At 33.5% G+C, this 24,690-nt stretch overlaps 2 protein-coding genes across 3 annotated transcripts; one reads left to right on the forward strand and one right to left on the reverse strand.

Annotated features, from left to right (window-relative positions):
• Positions 1 to 524: 524 nt before the first annotated feature.
• Positions 525 to 9,656, reverse strand: LOC118047700 (topless-related protein 3). Its single transcript, XM_035057056.2, has 25 exons — positions 9,353 to 9,656; positions 8,538 to 8,717; positions 8,336 to 8,449; positions 7,838 to 7,996; positions 7,240 to 7,417; positions 7,022 to 7,151; positions 6,471 to 6,583; positions 6,210 to 6,345; positions 6,004 to 6,113; positions 5,807 to 5,876; positions 5,664 to 5,737; positions 5,491 to 5,586; positions 5,321 to 5,413; positions 4,842 to 4,969; positions 4,446 to 4,680; positions 4,193 to 4,360; positions 4,018 to 4,104; positions 3,422 to 3,574; positions 3,225 to 3,335; positions 2,956 to 3,135; positions 2,747 to 2,875; positions 2,556 to 2,651; positions 1,730 to 1,912; positions 1,484 to 1,641; positions 525 to 1,243 (listed from the first exon to the last, which is right to left on the reverse strand). Exons 1-25 carry the CDS (start codon positions 9,430 to 9,432, stop codon positions 1,027 to 1,029), a joined length of 3,378 nt encoding a protein of 1,125 aa, XP_034912947.1. The 5' UTR covers positions 9,433 to 9,656; the 3' UTR covers positions 525 to 1,026.
• Positions 9,657 to 20,775: 11,119 nt separating this feature from the next.
• Positions 20,776 to 24,140, forward strand: LOC118047716 (CST complex subunit TEN1). 2 transcript variants are annotated; one of them, XM_035057076.2, is made up of 4 exons: positions 20,776 to 21,049; positions 21,419 to 21,565; positions 23,592 to 23,745; positions 23,838 to 24,140. In XM_035057076.2, the coding sequence occupies exons 2-4, from the start codon at positions 21,462 to 21,464 to the stop codon at positions 23,955 to 23,957; spliced, it is 378 nt and encodes a 125-aa protein (XP_034912967.1). In that variant the 5' UTR covers positions 20,776 to 21,049; positions 21,419 to 21,461; the 3' UTR covers positions 23,958 to 24,140. The 2 variants fall into 2 exon arrangements, with proteins under 2 accessions (XP_034912967.1, XP_034912968.1); XM_035057077.2 differs by having other exon boundaries at positions 21,444 to 21,565.
• Positions 24,141 to 24,690: the final 550 nt, after the last annotated feature.

Raw genomic sequence — 24,690 nt, forward strand, 5'->3', positions numbered from 1 at the left:
AAATAAAACCGAGCTTTACTTTAAAAAAAAATGATATCCTTATCATTACCCGAATCAACCAAGCTAAAGGCCAAGTTTTATAACCTTGCAATATTTCTTTATATTTTAGATTAAGTTTCCGATATGTTACTGTTTTTTATTTTTTATTTTTATCAAGGAGGATATTTTCATCATTTTGGTTAAGAATATCACATGCAAGGACAAAATGGAAAATACTCACATTTAAACCAATTAAACTTGCAGAGGGTATATCAGAGGCGGTCAATTTTTCCTTCCAGAAATATGCTGATGGGTTTGATCTTTATGTGCTGAGTTTACGCCGTCTTCTATTTCATTTCACAACTACAGCAACATTTTCCTTCTATTTTCTTGGGAAAGTGAATAAAAGAACTCTCGGGGTTTCAGCTTAAAGACCGTGGGACCGGATTCCAGTAAAGATTGCTTCTTCACAAAATATCAAACATTTTTAAACACAAAGTTTGGCCACAAAGCTAAACGGGGCTAAATTATGATGAAAAAATCAGTTGATGAAACGACAGGAGTTTCTCGATGCTTGAAATTTAGAGCACTCACCAATTTTGACCCATAACCTCAGGAATTTACCTGTTCGTATCACTGTTAAGAATTCTTACAGATATAAGAAAATGAAACAGAAACAAAATCTAATCATGCTGAAGCTTTAACCCTGCCACTCAGGTTTTGAACTTCTAGATTTCCTTCCCACGTCCACTTCCATGAGTATGCGCAGCAACCGTGTTCACAATCACAAATGAGTTTATTAAGAGAAAAAGAAAAGACAGAAATTATGGATACAAGAACTGTTTAGATGGGCAAATACGTAGGGGAAAATGAGAAAAAAAGGGGGGAGAAAATCAAGTAACTAGAGCTAACTAGACAAGTATACAAGAATGTTGTGTATCTAACCTTTGATAAGGGACATATGAGGGAGAGGGACTAAGGACCTAAATTCTATGTTGATGAATTACAGATGCCCATATGCAAATACAATGCACACTGCAAGGATTCTTATCTTTGCAACTGATCTGGCGTGTGGTTGCTTGTAGTAGATGATGATGTCGTCCTACCATTTAGCACCCCATTATCTACAGGCGGACTCGTTCCCCACTTCCCTTCCGATTCGGTGGGTTCTATCACCTTAACAGATCCATCTGTCAACCCCAAGGCTAACTGGTTTGGGTCGACTGGATGCGTAGCAACAACTAGCGGGTACACAGTTTGGCTCCTGCCAAAAAAACAAGAGGAAGAAAATCATGGGCAAGCATGGAAATCAAGAAGACATTAAATTCTAACTTCAGATTGCTTGAGAAGAAAGGCAAATGAAGAGTAAAAAGATATTTTTTGAGAGTTTGATATGCAGTTTCATGCAGGATTTAGGTGACTCGAAGGGGCTAGGGGGGCACGGAACACTACTAATTGAGACAGATGAAGCACTCAAGTACAAGGCATGGTAAAAAACACATACCCGTTGTATACTGAGGGGGCAATTCGGCATCTAAGCCTCAGGCTATCAGCATCAAACACTCCGATGTTACCATCACAAAATGTAGCATAAATCAATTGACTGTTGCAAGAGTATGCTGCATAAGATATGGGTGCAGAAACAGCATCTTGTGGTACCCACTGCAAAGGAAAATCAAAAGAGTCTGCATGTCACAACTGAATCAGCTTAAAGCAAACAAAAATTAAAAAATTATATCAAAACTTGTACCTGACGGATACGCTCCATCTTGGAGGCATCATATATTGCCAACTGAGTCTCATGAATCACAAGCAAGCGTGTCTGATCAGAGTGGAACTGTACACGGGTGTCACCAGTAGGTGACTTTCCTGCAGGAATTTGAATAGCAACTGATTTTCTCTTCTCCCATGTATCAATGCTCCAGATACAAAGCTGCAAAAAGTAGTTATTATGTAGATTGGAATGAGTTGCAAAAGCAATTTTACACATGAATGGTCACATGGTCATCAGACATAAGGGTTTTAATAGCATGACATCTTTAGTAAGTACAGATAGGACAAGCAAAGAAATTTATCTGCCAAGACATGCTTGAACAGTAATTGAGTGTTGATTGTTAATATCCAAAAATCATAAATTTTTAAGTAACTACTCAGAAATCAACTTCCACGGTGCCTGGAAAATGGCCATGTTCCACCCCTAAACCTCCTTTATCCATGATATCAATGATGTGAATTGCATTTGACATCAACCCTTCCTGATTCTTACACAAACACAAAAACGAGTCCTAAGTTAAACCTATAAAAGGAAAGGCAAATTATCCATGCTTTTATCTTTGCTTCCTTCTTTATGGTGGCAGTAATCCAATCCTATTTGAGCACATAAATGGGATGTTTAGGCAAGCAGTGGTAAATAGATCAAATCAGCATCTCCACGGACACAAGTGCATGAGCAGCTAAAATTTTTAAAACCCAAAATGTAGACTCTCGGGCAATGGTCAACTGCTTCACTATGATAGATTAAAAAAAAAGCTAACAAATTTTTTTAAAAAAAAACAAACAGCACTGCTCCTATTTACCTGTGCATCAGCACCTGATGATACCAAGATATTAAGATTGGTGGAAAAAGCTAAACCAGTTACTCGCTTCTGGTGACCCTTTAATTTTGATTTCACCTGGAAAAACAAAGCAGGGACATTAGATATGGTTAAGAGAGTGGAATGGTCTTTCAAGGACAAAATCAGCAGACGGATTTTTAGCAAGTAATCACCTCATCCACTCTAACATTGTATATGTGGATAGTTGAATCCTCCATTCCAATGGCTATGATATTGTTATCCAGGGGATGGAATGCTAGAAAGGTTGAAGCAGGGGGAGGGGACATGAAAGTTGTCATCACCTGCAGATTAACCAATTCATTGAGAACACTAAAAATTACAAAGCTATCTATATTTGCACTACATGCATGAGCAGACAGACCTTGAATGTCATCATGTTAAACAGTGAAACCTTCCCACCAGTGGCTGACATTACATATGAGTCATTCTTTGAGAGAGCTATGCATGGGACTGCTTCTTCAAGGTTGACACCTGAGACATCATTAGTCATAAGAAGACCACTGTTTGGTTGCCAATGCTGTGGAACAACACTGGCGGTGGCCTTTTTAAACACCAACCTGCTTCAGAAATCCATTCATTGACAGAAAAAACTAAACATGTAGATATCTATATATTTTAACCACATATTACCTTTCCACTTGGATTTTGTTCATTGCGTGGCCACTTCCAAAGCTTCTGAATACCATTTGCTCCTAGAGCCAACATGCCAACACCAGAATTTGTATATAAAAGACGAACAACCTGGATAGAAAAATGAGAAGGTTGACACTTTATTAAACTAGAAAATCATGCAAAACAACATAAACATTAGAAGAAACTTGAAGCACCTTGCTGGAGGTATCTGTGCTCTCAGGCAAGGTAACTAATCTACACTCGCCGGGATCTACAATTTCAGCCAATTGCCATGGTTTTGTTTTATCAATTACATCATCCACAGTTCTTGGTTTTTCCATGCTTCTATTCAAAGCATCAACTCCATTCTTAAACAATTCAAAGAAAAAAAAATTAGTCTCAATCATTTGTACTGCACAATTATGTTAGAAATTAACAAAACACAATATCCATGGGAGAAAAAAAGATCATACACAGGGAAAAGCCTTAAAACCAGGGCCAATTTTCTTCATGGGTGACTTTGTTCACCAAGCAAAGAAAGAATTAAGCAAACATCATGTCCAGCATGCAAGGGTACATGGTGACTTAAACAGAGCACATTATAAAGAAATAAATAGATGGCCCCATCTTCACTACCATGTAATAGCTAACAACAAAAACCACAGCTAATACTGCATCTGGGTAATGCATTAAACTTGGGCCAAGCAAACAATAAACTCAAATACTTCTCCAAGCCTGAAAGTAGAACACCAGATTTTGAAGAAACCATAGATAAATCAAAACTAGAGTTAAGAACATAAAGTTCACATACAAGAATTGGAGAAGGCCTGGCAGGAGAGTTCCTTTCCACTTTACAGTTCACTGGACTGGCATTTGCGATACTAGAAGCACCAGAAACCTGACCGATGAACAAAAAAAGGTCCCGACAGATCTTAGAACATAAATGCTTTCAAAGAAACAAGTTTGCTAAAAGAAATCAATGTAACCTTGATAGCAGCAGATTCCATAGGTGATCTCAATGCTTCAAAAGATTGAGTTTCAACTGCTCTCAATGATCTGAGACCAGCAGCATTTGCAAGTATCTTGAATCCATTGTCTGCTGTGGAAACAGCGAGAAGATTCCCTTCCCTGTTGAATCTCAGGCAAGGAAGAGTCTGTTGCAATTAACATGATTAAGTAACAGTTAAAAGCAGAGGTGTTCCACAAAAAAAAAAAAAAAAAGCCAAAGACAAAAATAACCTCCAACCCCCCATCTGCATCTGTGCTTGTGAGGACATTGGTATTCTCCATATCCCAAAACTTTATCTGACCATCATCACCAGCAGCCAAAAAGTGGTTTTGGGTAGTGTCAAACTGCACAACACCTGCTAATTTCTTTCTGAACCCAACAAAACTCCTCTTTATCGATCCTTCACTTTCATTCCATTCGACCAGATAAGATTCTCCGTCTTTACTTGTTCCACAAGAGAACAACCTGAAAAAAGGAAGCAGCCTGATAAATAATTGATAAAAAAAACATATAGAAGAAGATCAAAGAACAATGCTCAACATGGAAAATTTCATCAGACCTTACAAACATGTAGAAAATGGAATTGGAGAAAAACAGCAATCAAATTTACAATAAAATTATCTTACCTACTGCCATCAGTGCTGTAAAGCATCGTAGTACACCAACGGCCAGGAGCATCATAGTCAACTCTAGATCCCATATTGTCATATAGCCAGGCCTTTATTTTCCCATCAATAGCAGTAGAGAATATGAACTACAAGTATGCAACTATAACAGTTAGTGCCAGAGAAACAACACTTCACTAGAAATATTAATTTGGTAAAAGCAATATAACTGACACCACAGCACTTGAATCCCATTCCAAACAATAATAACCAGTTTATCAATCAGTACAGATGAGTAGATGATAGGCTGGCATCCACATGAAAAAAGGATTCTGAAAGTGGTTTGTGTGCATGCTGATAACACAACCATCTTTCCAGGGAACCAAGTCATCAATAACCAAAAAAAAAAACACAGATAGCTTTATTTGATTCCCAAACAGCAATGAGAAAAGGAAAGTCAAAAGAAAAACAGTTGAGCCCTCTGCTTCCATTTGAGATACCTGGATGTTCTCTTTGTGGTGTGGACAAATGTTATAAACCGGTGCCTCATGACCTTCAAAATTAAACAGCTTCCGTCCAGTTAAATCCCACACCTGTTTCACTACTTTCATTAGATAATGTTGGAACCCAAATTTAATTAAAAACTTGTATGACACATTATATATATTGCCTTTATTAGCTTGTCATCTCCACAGGTGACCACACATAGTTGTTTGTTTGGATGAGCAAAAGCTAAATCATTAACACCACCAACATGGGCATCAATCTGCAATGACAAAGGCAAGTCAATAGTATACTTACAGATTTAGTCCAACAGGCACAATCAACAAGAGATTGACTAACCTCTAAATGCTGGCGCAGATCATTTGGTCCATTATAAGCATACAAGTGAATCAAGTGTTTATTAAATGCAGCCCCTGTAACAGCAAAATCATTAAGATGCTAACAGCACACCTTAAAAGTTTATTCTAACAAGTGTCACATACCCACAAAATTTCCATCAGGACTCCATGCAACACGGGTGACAGAAATTGAGGCATCCTTGAAACCAGACGCCTGCAAGATATTACATATAAGACCCACAAATTAGTTGCTTCAAATTCCCATGAAACGCAAAAAAGCAGCAATAATGTGAAGAAAAAATACCAGTACAAGTACAGTACAAATGGATATCAGAGAGGACCTGAAATTGCAATGAACAAGCTGACATGTCCCAAATCTTGAAGGGCTTCGAAAACAACCTCTCTCGTGATACGAGTTCCCAAAGTGTAATTTCACCATTAACAGAACCAACTGTTCAAATGACACAATAAGTTAAAGAGGGGGACAGGAATGCAGTAATGTATTCCCATATGATCATTTGACAATCATCAATACACATAGAAATACCAAGAAGCAATGTGTGGTGAGAAGGGTGAAAATCCATGCTCATGACAGCTGACCCTGGATGCAAGGAAAAAGCTACTGTCCTAGGCAGGTATTCCAGAGACCAAGATGCCTGTTGTCTAGATGCTGGATATGTGACCTAAAAAGGTGAGGTCATCCAACGTTAGGAATGAAACAACAAAAGCTAAGTTAAGAACAGTAAGCATAATGACAAAACAACATTGTGAATTGTTGCATATTTGGAGCAAAATCAGCTCAAAATACCTCTTCAATAGATTGGGCAGGTCGGAAACGTTTAAATTGTTCATGATCAGGATTCTGATAATCAACGATGCCCAGGGCGGTTGGTGGTGTTCTTGGACGTTTCAAGACTGGAACTGATAGACAATCAAGCATGTTAACCAAGAGTCAACTTCTTAACCATTATTTCCCAATTCCCATGCAACCATATTTCCCAATTTACATTCTCTGGTTAACTAAAAGGAGATGGAATCAAACAGGCATTCAAAACAGAAGAAATAAAAGAAATTCATGAAACCCATCCCAACCTATCCTTCTTTCTCCAGCAAAATACAAGAAAATAATAAGAACCAGGAGTAAAGGGCCATTTTGGCTCCAAAGATGTGTACTCAGTAAGCATGTGTCAATATCAAAATCAGAGAGATTTTGATGTTGTTTCAGCATATTTCTATCCCTCTCTTCTGCTTCTTCTTCTTCTTCTTCTTTTTTAAGTTCCTTGGCTTATCAATTATCACTCTCTTTAAAGAAACATGTATTTGCTAGAAAGCAACCTCCAACTCAATGAAATTGCAAACCTTGATTTTGTGGAATAGGAATTGATGATGCAGTAACAACAGCTGCTTGGACAGATGAAGAAGCAGAAGTATTTGCCATCCAACTGGCTAAAGCACTAGTATTAGCTGCTGCACCAGTAGCTGGAAAGGGCTAATACAAAAAAAAAAAAAAGTGATCAACACCTCACAATCTAAAGCTTGTTTTGGGTTACAAAATTAAAAATTTCAAGATATCATACACCATGAGCCCCAAGAGGAGTATATGCAGCAGGCTTTGCAGAAGCAGCAGCAACTGGAAGATTGACAGGTGCAGGAGCAAGAGGACCATTCATAGGTGAACATGTGTGGTCTGTGAATAAAGTCTTAATGTCTGGGTTCGGCCTTGGATTCTTGCATAACTGGTGCTGCCAGTTCAAACTGCAATGACCAAGTAGTCACATACAACGTCAAACATTGATATGATGCAAATAATGGAAATCATAGAAGCAGTCAAACAAGAACAATATAGAAAAACAACAACAATCCCCTTTGGTTTCGAAGGAAATCATACATTACTGTATGCAACATGGTCAAACATCAAGTATTTCAACTGAAAACTTCACATTCCCAAGTTGATAACATATTAGTGCAAAAAATGTGGACTCTAGCTATACTAATTTAATAAACTATGTTCTATGATAAAGAAAAGCACATCTTCCACACAAAAGAATGTGAAAAATGCAGAATCACATCCAAACATAACAAACCAAGTATAGCATAAATCAGCAGTTCGTGATAAACCAAATGCTCTAATATCACATATGGTTCCTTATTCATCCAATGCTATAACAACTTTACCTCTGATTGATTAGGGTCCTCAATCGAGATGACTTCAAGGTAGGAAACGCAAGCTTATCACGAAAGAGAGGATTTGCTTCAATAAGCTTTTTTAACTCTATCAACATAATGCCACGAGCTGTTTTAGTGTCGCCATACTTGGATAGTTGCTCATTTTCCCTGTATTAATTAACAAATTAGAGTTTTCTGTGGTTCCATGATTCATGTAAGAAAACAACTCCGTGAATACAGCCCTTACAAGTACCACATGTCTTCACTAGTTTTAGAAGAAAGAAAATGTAGGGAAGAAAAAAGACAATAAACAATAGTTGAAAATGAACAGGAATTAAGCCCAGCTAAGCTATCATTAACCATTTTGCCAACCAGTTGATGAATTTCAATATTCAAATCCTAGATTTTTCCAACATTAAGCAAGAAAACCAGTCAAAAAGGAAATTAAATTTTGATATCAAACCTGGCTAGATAACCAAAATAGCTTAATGAGAGAAAAAAAAATACCTGAAATTGTTAAGAGTTAAAAGCTGAGTGATTTCTTTGTACAGTTCCTCATTAAATGTCGAGAATACCTTCAAATCGCCCACTAAAATTTCAACACCTTTCGCCTTGTCTTGCCTGTAAGTAGGAATCAAACAAAAACAGTGAATATAACTCTTCCAAATTAGAGCCAGAAAGTTTGCCTGTAATTTAAGACGCAATTTACCGATCAAGCGCTTCAAGATACTTCTGTTTCCTGATTTCAAAAAATATCTTCATTGAGTATCTGTTATCATCAACTTTGGTAAAACCCGCTAAGTACTTTTCGACTTCATCCCATTCTCCAGCCAGCACTTTCTCCTCGAAATACTTCATGTTGAAGTAAAACCCTGATTCCTTCTCGAGCCTAAATTACACAGCATTTGCATCAATTCAAAATTTCCCAGTCAATTAACTCGCAAATATTAAGAACCAAACTACAATCTGAAACACAAATATTTCAACTTTTACACTTTAAATTATCCCAATCCCAACAAAAAGTAAATAAATAAAAACCCTACTCTCAGCCCAACAAAATTCCAACTCTTTTCATCACTCAAAGCTCAATGATACAGAAACTCACAACACTCAACTACATCCAATCCAACTGCCTTGTTCAAGTCTTTTAAAAATGAAATTTTACAATTATAAATTTTCAAATTCCATGAAGAGCCAAAAAAAACCACCACCACCACCACCACTTAACTAACCCTAACAAAAAGCACTTATCACTTCATCTATAACTTGACAATCACAAATCCATCCAGCACGATACAGCTCAAAATTCATACAGACATAGCGTACAAAAAAAAGACCAAAAAATACAAAAAAAAATACACAATTACCTACAAAGCACACATAAGGATACAGAAATCAAGGCTTGCTTACCATAACGCAGAAAATCCACTACTTTCACGCACAAACACAAGCACGACCAAGTATACGCACAAAACTACACCGATACGTACAAAAATACATACAGAAAGAGAGACAGGGGCTTACTTGTGGACAGACTCTTTGAATTTCTCTTCTTCAAGAAACTGAAGTATGAGAAACACCAATTCTCTACTCAAAGACGACATTTTCTTTCGATCAATCAATCAAATTAGCTCTGCATACACGCTAATTACTACCAAATCTACGCTTGATTAAGCAAGATTAGGAGACTCAGAGCTTAATTGAACCTATACAGATAACGGAAATCTAGGCAGCTTCTAGGGTTTCAAGGCTGCGTTTCTTGAGAGAGAGAGCGAGAGAGAGGGAGAGAGGATAAAAGAGACTTGGTCTCGCTATCTTCGATGCGTTGTACAGGAGTCTTTCTTTCTATATATCTACTGACCTATCAGTGATAGGTACATGTATTTATCTGATATGTTCAATGGCTTATATAGCTTGCTTGTCTGCGTATCCTGATAAGTAGTGTTGAGTGGTGGCGCGGATTCGAAACCACAAATTCAAATCTAGTGAATATTCGCCACATACGTCCAGTCGGGCCCCCACCCATTCGATGGTACGGCGCTTTCGCTTTTTTCAATTTATCGCGATTTAATCAATTCTTAAAGATTCCACGATTTGTTCTCTATATTTGATTTTTTTATATATAAAAAAGAGTCTTTGCTGCCGATGGCGACAGGTTGATTTAAAAAAATATTGTTCCGGCCATCTTTAAGGTGCATCCCTCCTGAGCTATTCTCAATGTGGTATCTATGGATATTTTATTATAAATCTTTTATATATGGTGATTATGATTACGAGATTACACTTTCGAAGTATTGTTATTAAAAGTAATAATAAACGAGTTCAAATTGAATTTGAACTCTTAACATTGGAGTTTAAATTTCCCACTGTACAAATTAAACTTTGAGCATGAAATTTCATGAGTTAATGAAAATAAAACTAGATTAATTTTAAAAGGTATAATTTAACTGTTCAAGTTTTAAATTTATTCTCTGAAATTCACCAATTCAAATTCTACAAACCTCAAGATCACTAAAAGCTTATATAATCATTAACTTTCGAATACATGAAATTAATCGAAATATGTATAAGCTGGTCTGAACACATATATTAATCTAAAAAAATATATAAAATCAAATTAATAAAAAAATAAACAAAACACGAAAGAAAAACACTGGTAGCTCTTCATATTGTACAGAGGACAATAATTATTAAACCATATTACTTGAGGAAAAAATCAAAATAAAAAATGTTAAAATTCACTTATTAACATTAAAAATAAATTTTAAAAAATAAAAAAATATTTTAAAAATAACCTACTACTATATTTTTAGACATTAACACCCTCCACGTACAGAGGGCATAACTTGCCAAACCACGACATAACCTGATAGATGAATTCTGAGATATTTTTTAATTTTTATTTAAAACAACTTCTTTTGATCAACCTGGACCAGGGCCTCGCACGATAACGATGTCAATAAACCACCAAAGGCAGGTAATCTACCAATCCAAATCTCTCCCAATAAATAAAATCCCTAAACTGTCCCTTTCATTCCCAACTTTGCCCCGACAAAGCAAAACCTCAAGCACTTTATTTGAAAGGCCCCTTCCTCACTCTAGTCACGGGTCTACTGTAAAATGTCTCACCTTTATGATTATTTTGTCAGTACCGTTACGTCTCCCTCGCTTTTTTTCGTGGTCGTGGAAATTTTATCAAAATATCTTATCATATCGCGGGTTATGATTTATTTAATGTGGTTTTTAACTTTGATGGTCAAGCTTTTCAAAAGCGGATTTAAATCCTGGAGGTCCCCTGATAATTAAATTTTAGAAATATCAACAGTTATACTTTCTTTTTCATCAATTTGGGACCACTTTAGCATTAATTGAATCTACTAATGTAGCCAAGCCAAGTCAAACCAAGCATATTTAGCTTGGTGTTGAAGGGAAAAAATGCATACCATGACATGAAGATATTCATTTAATATGTATTTATTTTAAGAGATAAAATAAACATGCAAAGGGTATTTTTTATTTTTATAGCTACAAATTCTAGCTTTGTCCACAGTTTCAAAGCAATTGATTGGGTTATTTTATGAAATAAAAAATATATATCCTTGCATTTACGAAATCGTTGAAGTAAATAGCCATGTAATTGGATCCAACTCATCTTTTTTTGCTAGCTAAAAAAATTAATCTGGCTAAAAATAAATATAAGGATTGATTTAAATAAATATGAAATTCGAGGGACCTTGCAAAGTACAATGAATGGCCTCTTGGAAACGCCATTAAGGAAACAGGGAAACATACACGGAGCGGAGATGTGTCTGCTGTCTAGTCGAGTAGGGGCACGCTTCAGTGGGTAAACTACTGGTTCTAAGTGCCACATGTCGCGTACTTTGCGTCTTATAGTTCACGCGGTAACGCGCTTGGTTCGGAGCGTCGGTACTTTTGGCTCTACGTGAAAGTTTCGTGTGTGCTATCGATGTGCGCGTCATAATGCTACCATGCTAGTGACAGAAAGGTTCCAAAGCGCTTTGTTTTTGTCGCCGTCGCAATTGTTTTTCCCAAAGCTCGATGCTTGATTGTGTTTTCACGCGCTACTTTGTTTAATATTTTATTGCTAAAGAGCCTGGCTGAATAATATTCATGCGAGGATGAGGTCAGAACGGAGATAAAGGTGTCTGAAAATCATCTTGGTTAAATTTATTTGATGAATATAAAATATTTTATTTTTATGATGCGCGTACCTTATCTCATGTCTCTATCAATTGAGTGATTTGTTTTCACATTCTAGTTTATTTTTTATATTATTATTTATTTGAAAAAATATTAAATTAATATTTTTATATGCTTTTTTTTTATATAATTTTGAAGTTTTCATGTTAAAAGTAAAAAAAATATAAAAAATTCATTTTGATATATTTAATTAAAAAAAAATTAAAAAGTATAATGCATACCAAACTTACTGCAAAATAAATGCACATGTAAATTTACTTTTAATATAAATAAAGATAGGTACAAAAAATAAGACTTTATTAAGACTTATTCCCTCTTCTAATTGTATGAATTTAAATTCTGCAATTATAAAAAAATTTATTGATGTACAAACTAATTTGAAAATATCCTTAATTGCTAAACAAGTGGAAGAAATTAGCAGGTTCATTAAAAGAAAATTATTCTTCTCACTTTACTTCATCATGTCCATATATATTTGATGATGCGATACATAATATATTTTTTTATATTTTTATTTTTTTATTTTTTATATTAATATATCAAAATTATTTTTAAAAAATTTAATTTAATGTTTGTTAAATAAAAACAATCTAATACATATTGAAAAATATAAGCTATCGTAGCACTAATTATATGGCTGTTAAAATTGTTAAAGATATTTTCAAAAAATAAAAAAACTCTATTTCTTTCCGTCAAACACACACACACGTATATATATATATATAAAATAAAAAAAAAAAAACTCTATTTTGATCCATCACATCCAACCGGCCCAGATACATATATATCAATCCACTTCACTTGATATTGTAAATTAACCATCATTGATTGTTAAAGCTAGTTGCGTGCTTGTTGGCTGCAACCATTGACGATGATTAATTAAAGTTAATAATTGATTTAATCGGACCACCAACGTTAGGCTAGGTTTAGGGATATTGGCCGTGAATAAAAACTATACTGTGAAATACCTTTTTTTTTCTTTACAAGGACAGGAGAGCAAAAGAGTTTTTCCTCCTCGACGTGTGGTAGCTCATGTCGGTTGATAATTGCACCGTAAAAAATTAATATAAAATTATATTTTAAAATTTTATTTAATAGTTTAAACTATTAAATTAAAATGAATTTTTAATATAATATTAGAGTATTGATCACCAAATAGTTATGAATTTAAATTTCTTCATCTCTATTTATTTGATAAAAATTAAGTACAAAATAATATGAAGATATGTAAGTTTCAAGTTTAAAAAACTTTCAATTAAAAAGATGTGTTAAAAATTAATATAGATTATATATTGGAACCTCGTTTATTAACTTAAATTTTTAGATTAAATTAATTATTTGATACGCGGAGTTATTTTTTTAAAAAAAGGTTTTGGATTCAAGCTTGCACCTTTTTTATAGCTAAAGTTGAAATGAAAACATTAAACATAAAATAAAAAAAGTACATGTAATATCACAACATGTATATACAGGAACAAGTTTATTTTAAACTTGACTTGATATATTAACCTGAAAACTCATGTTTATTGTTTGATATGAGTTGGGAATGAAACTAGACTAACTAAGAAAATGATTCAATCAATATAATTGATTTGATGGAGTTAACCTAATCTAATTCAAAATTTATTAGTCATACGTGAGGTTTTTTTTTTTTAAATAAAAATAAAATAGTATTATTTTATTTTATTAGAAAATAAAGAGGAAGGAGATTGGTTTGATTAGAAGATCCAAGGTTCAGGCTATGTTTGAAAACGTAAACTAGTCTATGTTTTCAACAAATTCAAATTTTATATACCTAATTATATTTTAAAATTTCATTTGATAATTTAAGCTATTGAATTGAGATGATTATTTAGTATAATATTAGAGTATTTATTACCAAACAGTTATGAATTTGAATCTCGTCATCTTCATTTATTTGATAAAAATTAAGTACAAAATAATATAAACTTGTACAAATTTAAAGTTTAAAGAGCTTTCACTTAAAAAAACATGTTAAAGATTGATATAAATTATATATAGAAACCTCACCTATTAATTTAAATTTCTAGATTAAATTAGTTATTGGACATGCATAATTATTTCTCGGATGAGAGGTTTTGGATTCAAAATTCAAGTTTACACCTTCTTAATCGCTAAAGTTGAAAGGAAAACATTCTACATTGAATAAAAACACTACGTGCAATATCACCACATGTATATATAGAAACCAGTTTATTTTAAATTTGAATCGACATATTAACTTGAAAAATCATGTTTATTATTTGATCTAAGCTGGGAATGAAACTAGACCAACTAGAAAAATGATTCAATCAACATAATTGATTCTATGGACTTAACCGAGCCTAATTCAAAATTTATTAGTCACATGTGAGGTTTTTATTTTTTGAAAAATAAAAATAAAATAAAATAATATATTTTATTTTTTTTATTATAAAATAAAGAGGAAGGAAACTGGTTTGATTAGATGATCCAAGGTTTCTACTTAATGAATTAGGTGTGCCAACTGTAACGTTAAATACCCACCTTCATTCTTACTACAATCACGAGTATCATCTAAATAATTTACATGCTAGTTTAGAATAAATTCTTCATAATATTAAAAACATATTTTTCACATTAAATTGCCATATGAAATTAAAATCACAATGGATAATGAGGATCGGTCGGTAAACCTTTCATAATGCAAGTAATGTCACAATCTTACAAGATTGAGAATGGAACAGCTTTTGTTTTTTTTTTTTATGTTTTTTTTTTAAATTTTTAAAAATATACTAGAATAATAATAACTTTTTAAGTTTCAATACCATCACATTGAAACCATTAAAAACTATTAAAAAAATATTTATTTAATAATTTCTAAAGTGATACACATTTTTAAAACACTTCCTAGCATGGTTTGCCAAAACGGCAAAGAGAAACTTCCCTGTGAACAGCAGGTGCGCGCGGTTTGAAAGAGTGATGCAGTGATTGAGACTTCACAAACCATTAAATCTGTTTTTATATTTTAAAAGTATTTTTAAAAAATTTTAAAGTTTTTTTATATTTTTTTTACTTTAAATTAATATATTTTTAATAATTTTAGATTATTTTGATGTGCTGAATTAATATATTTTTTTAGTATTTTTTAATTATTTTGATGTGTTAATATAAAAAATAATATAAAAAAAAAATTAATATATTTTTAAATAAAAAAAACTCTAAAAAACAATTATAATTACACTACCTAATCAGCTTTTCCTTTAACGTGACTGGTATCTGCTCCCATCACATCCATCGAACCGAAAAAATTATACACGAGTGCTGGAGGAATAAATGTTACAGATGGTGCGTGGATATTTTCTCGACTAACCTTGCAAATCGGGCACCTCCTTCGTTATCTTTTGATACATACATACATACATACATACATACATACATACATACATATGTATGTATGTATGTGTATATATATATATGTATGTATATGTATGTGTATATATATATGTATGTATGTATCAAAAGATAACGAAGGAGGTGCCCGAGAAAATATCCACGCACCGTTTTCTCGACTAACCTTGCAAATCAGGCACCTCCTTCGTTATCTTTTGATATATATATATATATATATATATATATATATATAAAGCAAAGACCATGCCTTTACTTGAATATCTAAGCATACTCGCGCATATGTATATGTATGTATATTTGAGGAAACTTTTTTTAATTTATCAACTAAAATACTAGGTATAAAACTAGATTAACTTAGTTTAAAACTCAGGTTACAATAAATCAAATTCAAAACCTAATTAAAAACTATTAATTAAAACCTAATTAAAAACCATTATTTATTTTAAACAATTAAAACAATATTATTTTGATTGATTTTATTTTTTAAATCAAGGGTCAACCTTGATCTATCCTAGGTCGAGTTTTTCAGCTATGATAAAAATATTTTCTTGCTGTAATTTTTTTTTCCTATTAGATTTCATGTAAATCATCTATGTTATTATAGATTTTCTTTTCTATTATGACATGTATTGGGATATGATTTTGGTTCAAAAGATGCCAAGCTCAACAGCAAACCGTGACCAAGGTATCAGGCAAGCATTAAAAAAAAGAAGCTGACGTGGCTGGAGCCAGAGTTACACCTTACAAGTGAGAACTAACGAAAGAAAGCTCCGGTGTAATGGTAAACTACTCTCCAACTTGAATAATCACAGTAATGATAATTTTATAAAACTATTAGGAATGTGAATATTACTGTAATTTGCCTTGGGATTTTGAATTGTTGATGTTTGAATTTATAATCATAACCTTGGCTCTAATTTCATACAGTGGACAAGGGAGTAATGTAATTATTATTATTATTTTATTAATATAAATAATTAGTTAGCTTGCATATATTTTAATCTAGAAAATAATATACCTCTCAGTTTTTTTTTTTTATATATATATATTATTATTGTTGTTGCTGTCACGCTGGTGTTGAAAGAACATACAAAACTCTAGTTATCTCACCCCCTTTTTTTTAAGGGAGTATCAGGTATTTTGGATTCTGTTGACTGGGATTAAATTTATATATTACTAGATTTTAAATATTTCAACGGCCTTTTAACTAATGCATTCTTAAAAAAAAAATGATATTCTTTTTAATTCGAATCCATATTAATAATTCAACAATATACATTAAATCATTCACCATCCAAGCCAAATGGTCATTTGGTATAATTAAATTCAGAGATATAAAGAAATCTCACATGTCTTTTGGGTTTAATCTGCATAGATAGCGAGTCGATGGATGAAAAAACCCAGAAAACAAGTGATGTCCTGAAGAGTCTCATGTGACTGAATGGAAGGGGACATTGTTCCAGGCATGGATTATTGAATTGTGGGATTAACTTGTATCAGTTATTGTTTTTTTTTAGATAATATTAATTTATATTTTTTTAAAAATCTCAATATTAATTGCACGTCTAGACTAAATTTAATCAAGTTAACCCATTAGAATTAACTGAATTTAATAAAGCTAATATTGTTTTAAAAAACCTTATCCTTATTAGGTTTTAGACCATAAATTTTATAGATTTACTTAATTAGCCAGTTTAAAATATAATGAATAAATGCTAATTTTAAAAGAGCCTGACCTGTTTGTTTTTATGTTTTAAAAATATTTTAATTTTTTTTTGTATTTTTAGATTATTTTGATACGTCAATATCAAAAATAATTTTTTAAAAGCATATAAATTATTTTAATATATTTTTAAATAAAAAATATTTTTAAAAACAATCACAATTATAATTATAAAGTAGAATTCTAAAGATGCCTAGGTGGAATTAATTTGGATGCTGGCATAGCAGTATAATAATAATAATAATAATAATAATAAGATAGGCTGCTGGAAGCTGTCAAGACAAGTTGCGTGCTTGTTTAATCGAACGAGACAGCCTTAGACCATGACATCCCTTCTTAAGTTTCTTCTCCTAGTGAGCGGGAGGTCCCAGCCCAGCGGCTTCCTCAGTTGCCTGGGTTCGATTCCCAAGCTCACTCATGTACTTCGGGGTTCTACTAGTGGGGGAGGCGTTTGTTTCCTCTCTATACCGCACGGGTTGGAACCCCTTTGTATACCTTCCTGCCATCCCCGCGGTGACTTACTTGCCTTCTGGGCTTGCAGGGTGTTCAGTTAGGCCCTGGGGATTAGTCGTGGTGCGCGCAAGCTGGCCCGGACACCCCAGGTTAAAAAAAAAAAAAAAAAAAAAAGTTTCTTCTCCTAGTTCAAATTCTTAGGCATCCATCGCTTGCATGTTTTGATTTGATTTTAATTGTTTTAGTTGACTAATTTTGAGCTACACAATAATATTAAGAAAATAAAATAAAAATAAAAATTACTAAACACGCAAATATCCCAGTTTCCAAATAACTTAATTTAAAATCAATAAACTATTAATAGTGTATTCAGTGATACAGTTCAATCTATTTTTTTTAAAATATTTTTTTATTCAAAAAATATTAAATTAATACTTTTATATGTGTTTTAATGATTCTGGGACCGTTTGGTAGTGCGTTTCAACCTGCGTTTCGTCAAATTTTGAATTTTTTTTTTTTACTAAAATTGAGTTCGGTTTGATGTGCTGATGTCAAAAATGATTTTAAAAAAATGAAAAAACATCATTAGCATGTATTTCGGCACGAAAAGCTATTTGAAAAGCAACCGCTACCACACTACCAAACACGCTCTCTGCAGTGATATATAAAAAATATTATTTTAATATATTTTTAATTAAAATTTATTTTAAAAAAAACTGCATTAACAAAAAGAAAAAGAAAAAGAAAAAGAAAATATATGTAATCTCCTGAATATATTGACGTGTATGTTTAGGTAGAACATTTTATCAGTTCAATGACAAGATTGAAAGGCAGTGCGTTGCAAGCAAACCTGTTTCAAAATTCTAAAAGTTGCTGCCTCCACTCGTTTGCCTTGTTTCATAATAGAACGGCTGTAATCCATAATAGAACGGCTACTTCTTGTAGAATCCACACGTGAATCGTCACCCCAGCTTCCATTTGTTATTGGGTTATTATATCAATTTTTGAGATGAATTATTTTTATTAAAATAATATTGAATTTAGCAGAGTCAACCAAATTATTAAAAATATAATTATGTTAATTGAGTTAATATTTAATCTAATTCAGATAAAATTCGATCCTTGTGAAACTTCAAATCTCGAGTTTTCTTATAAATCTATAAAGTCTACTCGAGTTTAAGGTACCGTTTGACATTATGTTTGTACCTGTGTTTCATCAAATTTTGATTTTTTTTTATTTTTGCTAAAATTGAGTGTGGTTTGTACTTTTTGGATCGTTTTGATGTGCTGATGTCAAAAATGATTTTTAAAAAATGAAAAAACATTATTAGCATGTATTTCGACATGAAAAGTTATTTGAAAAGCAACCGCTACTATATTGCCAAACACGCTCTAAGAACTATGATGATGGATGTAAAAATCAAAGGCAGCATTTTTCCACACATGCATTTTCTCCATCATCTTACTTTTGTTTGAAAAGCTTTTTCTAGAATTCTCCTTTATAATTCGTACTTCATACACGTTGTTACGTCAAGAAATTGTCAACTGGCCCTCGAATCATGTTTTCGACGAGGACTAGAAGGGGTAAAAGGGCAGAATGTTGGCCAAGGTTCGACAATCAAATCGAACGAATGAGCTTAGTTGATGTCTGGATCCAGTCATGAGTTCTTCTATTTATAGCGTGTTTAAGAATGTGATTTATTTTTTATTTACAAATTTATTAAAATAATTTATATATTTTTATTTTTTAAAAAGTATTTTTGATATCAGCACATCAAAATAATTTAAAAACACCAAAAAATATTAATTTGAATTAAAAAAAACAAAAAAACTTCAATTTTTTTCAAAAACACTGTAGAAATACAAAAATAAACAGGCATTACTCAAATTATCTAGGCTCAAGCTAGCTCATTTGGAAGCAAGTGGTGACATCATCATAATAATAAGAGATATAACTTAATTGGTCAGATTTTAAATTTATTTCTTAGATGTCTCTAGTTCGAGTCTCATAAACTTCGGAGCCACTAAAAGCTTATATTATCGTTAACTTTAGGACCCGTGAAATTAGTCAAGGTATATGTAAGTTGATCCGAATAACTATATTAATAATAAAAAAAAATATGGTAATATCTTCGTGCAAGTTTTTATTGGTCTGACAGCTGAAAAAAAAATAAATTCCTTAATTTTCAAGACTAAGTCTTAAAGTTAATATAAAAAAAATTAACATTTTTTTAATGTACAAGGCTAGTATATGAAATACATATTTAAGATTATCCGGAGAGAAAACTTAGTCTCGGTTGGTCTGGTTAAATATATATATATATTTTAAAAAATATAAAGCTTTAAAATTTATATTTGTCAAAGAACCATCTTAACCCAAAAGCTTAAGCTATTAGGTGAGGTCCTAGGATATGATTTATATTATTCTCTAACACACCCCCTCAAGTGAAAGCTCTTTGGGCTTGAAACTTGCACAGTCCCCCATTACCTTGTGCTTAATTTTTATCAAATAAATAGGGATGATGAGATTCGAACTCGTGACCACTTGGTTATCAAGGCTCTGATACCATTTCAAAGAACCATCTCAATCCAAAAGCTTAAACTATTAGGTGAGGTCCCTAGATATGATTTATATTATTCTCTAACAATATCTAACTAGATTTTCTGAAATTTATTTAAGATATATATTTTTTTATATTTTCATATCAAAACTAAAGAAAAATTCCTAACAAAAAAGACTCTGAAAAAAGAAATTATTAGGTGAATCTAATTTATCATTTCAGACAAACTAATAAAATATTTACACGTCATCAAATTTATACAAATCAATTTTATGATTGATGAATTATTAATCTTTTTACTTTACAATTATGATCGTACTCTTAAGCGTGAAAATAATTAATATTTTAAATACAATTTACTAAATTGATGACTTGTATAAATTTAATTATCTATAAGTGTTTTGTTTGTTAGTCTATAATTTTAAATAATAAACTAAATTCATATAATAATTTATCATTTAAAAAAAAATTCATATTTTAAATACAATTTACTAGATCGATGGCTTGGATAAATTTAATCAACTATAAGTGTTTTATTTGCTAGTCTATAATTCTAAACAATAAACTAAATTCATACAATAACTCATTTAAAAATAATTAGCCGCAGTATCAAACGAGACCACCGGTGTGTCTATCTATGGTGGTGCCATGGTGGCACCGCGTGGGACCACTCATCCAGGAACGGGGAGCACCCGGGAACCAAACCGGCTACTAGATTCGGTCCACATCGTATTCACCTTGAGCCCGAAAATAGAAGCCCAGCTCCCTCACCCTATATAAATATAGCTTCTTTCTTCTCTCTTTCCCTCCCGCGCTGTCAGTGCTGCCCGGGAAAGTCATCTCTGCTTCAACACCGCACAAGAATTCAAGGTATGACATTACTCTAATATATACATATATCTTTGTTCTTGTGAGTTATAATCTGTAGATTAGTTTCTTGAGCTCATTTTTTGAAGTGGGTTTTGCTTGATATGCACATCTTGTTGGGTTTTGGTCCAGGTTTAATCTTATAGATGTTTTTGGTTTTTGGGGTTTTAATGGAGATTATGGCCAGTGAGTATCTCAGTTGATGATTATAGCCCAAAAGGGAAAAAGGGCCATTCATTGTTGGTGGTTTTTCTGGTCAATATCTTGGCTTTTGGGTTATTGAGTACTTGTAATTCAAGTGTCAAGAGTGAATGAGTGTGATTTTGCACAATTATGATGCAAGTTTATGTTCCTTTTTCTTCCTATTTATAGATAGGATTTGGATTTTTTGTTTTAGTAAGGGTGTGGTGGTTTGATGGCAGCTATGGCAATTAAACACGGGGAATTGGTGACTTTAGAAGAACTCAACCCATCTTCACCTTTTTTTAAGCAGGGAGCTTCGGTCAGAGTCACTGGAAAGTAAGAATTCTGTCTTTTGCGTGTATTTATTTCTGACTTGACTGTTTGTGGACACTATTAGCTGTTTGTTTCTGAATAGGATTCTAGAGGGGTCTGCATTTCTGGCCAGGACTCCGAGAGAATCCCCTAGAATATCCGCAACGCTTATAGTAGTGTCACAAGTAGTGTTCCATAAGGTTTGAATGACACTTGTTATGGGTAGAAAGTGGTATTTGTATTTGAAGGAGGGTTTCAATTGCAGTCTTGTAGCGAGTTGGAGGATAAAGCGAGATGGAAGTGAGAATGGGTTGGTTATAGTGGCAAACAGGTGATCATTGCAATGTTGTGGTAAAGGGAGTGGCAGCAATGGGGTTGTGTTGAGAGGGGATTTGGATATGAGGGTTTGATAGTGAAGAGTTGTACAAGATACTGACAACTAGGTTGATGTGATGATGCAATGTCAAGGTGGAGATGCAATACAATTGACCGAAAAGGAGCTGATCATAGAAATGATGTTGGCGAGCAGGAAATGGACCTGCTGTGGACTTGGTGACAACGGCTTTGTAGCAGCAAGGTAGAATAGGAGTCGTTGGTGAGATATCAAGGTGGCATTTTCTGTCACCATGTAGGTGATAGTCATGGCATTGAAGAGGTAGTTTTGGCATGGCAAGGAGGTGGCACTAGTATCAGCAATTGTAGTATGGTGGTGGAGTGAAATAATCGGAGAGAGTGTATCTGATGCTGACAACTTTAAATTGATCTTGACCAGGGGGAAGGACCTGATGTCATGACACACACACAAACAAATAAGTATGAGGTTACACAACCTTGGCTGCAGAAAACAACATGGTGGGGACACTGGACCTGAGACATTGTTTACGAACTCGTATAATCATAGATGAGATGGTGGAGCGTAGATCAAACCATTGAGAGATTGGACTTTAACTTATGTTTTGTTTTAATTTATTTGAATTTTTAGTTGAAGTTTATTAATTAGGCTTTATTTGTTGGGTTTGATTTAATTGTTGTTGGGTATTTTATTTAGTGGGTTATAAGCCCAATCACTTGTTCTAGTTAGGATTCTAGTATTTATATCTTACTTTTCTAGTTAGGGTTTAATGACAAACTTTTCCCCTCCTGAATTCTCTTTTTTTCCTGACTTTTCCCTTTCTTTGCTTTTTAATTCTTAGCTTCTTTCTCTAAATCTTTTTTCTTTTCTGTTTTAATTCTTTTTGTTCATTGTTTCGCATCACAACACATCAAAGAAAGGAGTTATTCAGAATCCTTGTCTTCCGTTTACATGAATGAAATAACATGTTTCATATGCAGACGCATATGTGCAATATTCACAAACATGCTCCTTAGATTATATCTTGGTTTGTTCACGTTCTCATTTGTTTTTGTGCCATGACAGTAATTCATTCTCCCCCCTCCCCATACCGTGTCATTGTTTTTGTTCCTGAAGAAAAATCCATCAGACGCATACCCTTCCGAGGGCTTTCTTCTTAATCAAGGCCAATAGACTAACATTACTTTTCCCGCTAAATTAGTTTAGCACGAGGGCTGCCTGAAGCCTATTACATGTGCATGGTAGTGCCATACTGCCATATCTGATGCTATCTCTTGTTTGTTTACAGTTAAAGGGGTTCTTTGCTTGCTTAGGAGGTCTGATTGTGAAGAGGGATGCCTTGTAGTTTTCTAGATATTTTTGTGTGGATGATGTTAAACTGATCATTATCCAATCATATTCATGCTGAAAAATTGTGATTCTACTCATTTTCATGTGTCCGAGTTATGAATATTCTGCCTGGGGCAAATCTTTTACTTTTATCGATATTACTTAGGTTCTTGGATGCCAGGCAAGATCAATCATTATAGATAGTTCAATAGTGTACGTTCCTGTACTGCTTCTCCAACTAAGTGCTGGTTGTAAAGGTAGGAGATATTGAATGTTGCACCACATATATTGAATTTGCTGTCTTATCATGAGTTGATTATTTCATTCTGCAATCATTATTGGAAACTTCAATCTGTTGTTTCCTCCTAGGCTACAAGAGTATATTGTGGAGACAGCCATAGCTGTAGCTGCTGATGGAAATGCCACTCTAAAGATTGACACTCAACACCTAAGAGACATCAGCTTTCGAATAGGCTCCACCTACCAGTTCATTGGCGAGCTCCTCATTCAACCTGATAACGAGGTAAGAGTTTGATATTAAGTTGAGGGCTGGCTGCAACAGTCTCTCTGCCCCTCTGCTCCCATAATGCTCACTGGAATCAGGTTTTGTTTCAGGCAATCTTGCAGGCACGTGTGGGCAGGATTGTTGATGGCATTGACCTTAGCCTCTATCATCAGTCTCTCCAGCTATTAAGACAGTTCCAAGCTGATCACCTCAACAATTCAACTAGTTAAAACTGTCATAATGCTGAACCGACAACGAAACGTATCAATGTAAATTTCTGGAACGTCATATATACATCCAGGAGCTGATTCCTCTTTCCTCTAGCTTTTGTTGTTTTTTTTGGTGTCCGACTTTTGCAAGATATGAATAATTAAAACCTGGAAATTATCAGTGTTAGAAATGGTTTATGGTTCTGCTTGTCTTTGTTGCATTTTCCTTGCTCATCAAATACCCACAGCAACAAGCCTGAAAGGGAACAGCTACAGTGTTCAGCACGGTAACCCTTAAGAAATATAAAAGTGCTTACTTTTATGGCACTAGTGAAATCATGGAATAGACTCCATTTTTTAATCTTTCCACACTCTTTCAAATGAATAAACACGAATTTCTTCTAAATAGAACTGCCTGCATCTTTATTCCTTGAGCACCGTTTAATTTGTCCAGTAGCTCTTGTCATCATGTCATGTGATAGGGCAAGGCTGCAAGCTACATGAGGTTGTTTCTTGTTTAGGTGAAGATGCTTCTATGCAATGATAGCTAGAGACAAACATGGTCTCTAACCATGCTTTGCCACAGGAACTTGGAAATTGTGATCACTGGCAGATGATCTTCACAATGATAACTCATCTTCTATACGCAGCATCTTGCCAACTTCTCTGCCTTGGTCTGGCTTCTATATGTGGACAGTTCTAGGAGAAATCTTGCTATGTTCATACTGCCTAAGCCTCATAATCATGATTGCCG

This window comes from Populus alba, chromosome 5, assembly GCF_005239225.2.
Source record: "Populus alba chromosome 5, ASM523922v2, whole genome shotgun sequence".
Lineage (NCBI taxonomy): Eukaryota > Viridiplantae > Streptophyta > Magnoliopsida > Malpighiales > Salicaceae > Populus > Populus alba.

What these genes read in the sequence shown, in the direction of transcription:
- LOC118047700 (XM_035057056.2), bottom strand. Translation starts at nt 9,432, where the DNA reads ATGTCGTCTTTGAGTAGAGAATTGGTGTTTCTCATACTTCAGTTTCTT. An exon ending in AGGACCCTAATCAATCAGAG is followed by an intron (nt 7,418 to 7,837) that starts GTAAAGTTGTTA and finishes TGGTCATTGCAG; the next exon opens with TTTGAACTGGCAGCACCAGT. An exon ending in GCCCCCTCAGTATACAACGG is followed by an intron (nt 1,244 to 1,483) that starts GTATGTGTTTTT and finishes TTTTTTTGGCAG; the next exon opens with GAGCCAAACTGTGTACCCGC.
- LOC118047716 (XM_035057076.2), top strand. Translation starts at nt 21,462, where the DNA reads ATGGCAGCTATGGCAATTAAACACGGGGAATTGGTGACTTTAGAAGAA. An exon ending in TCGGTCAGAGTCACTGGAAA is followed by an intron (nt 21,566 to 23,591) that starts GTAAGAATTCTG and finishes GTTTCCTCCTAG; the next exon opens with GCTACAAGAGTATATTGTGG. An exon ending in TCATTCAACCTGATAACGAG is followed by an intron (nt 23,746 to 23,837) that starts GTAAGAGTTTGA and finishes GTTTTGTTTCAG; the next exon opens with GCAATCTTGCAGGCACGTGT.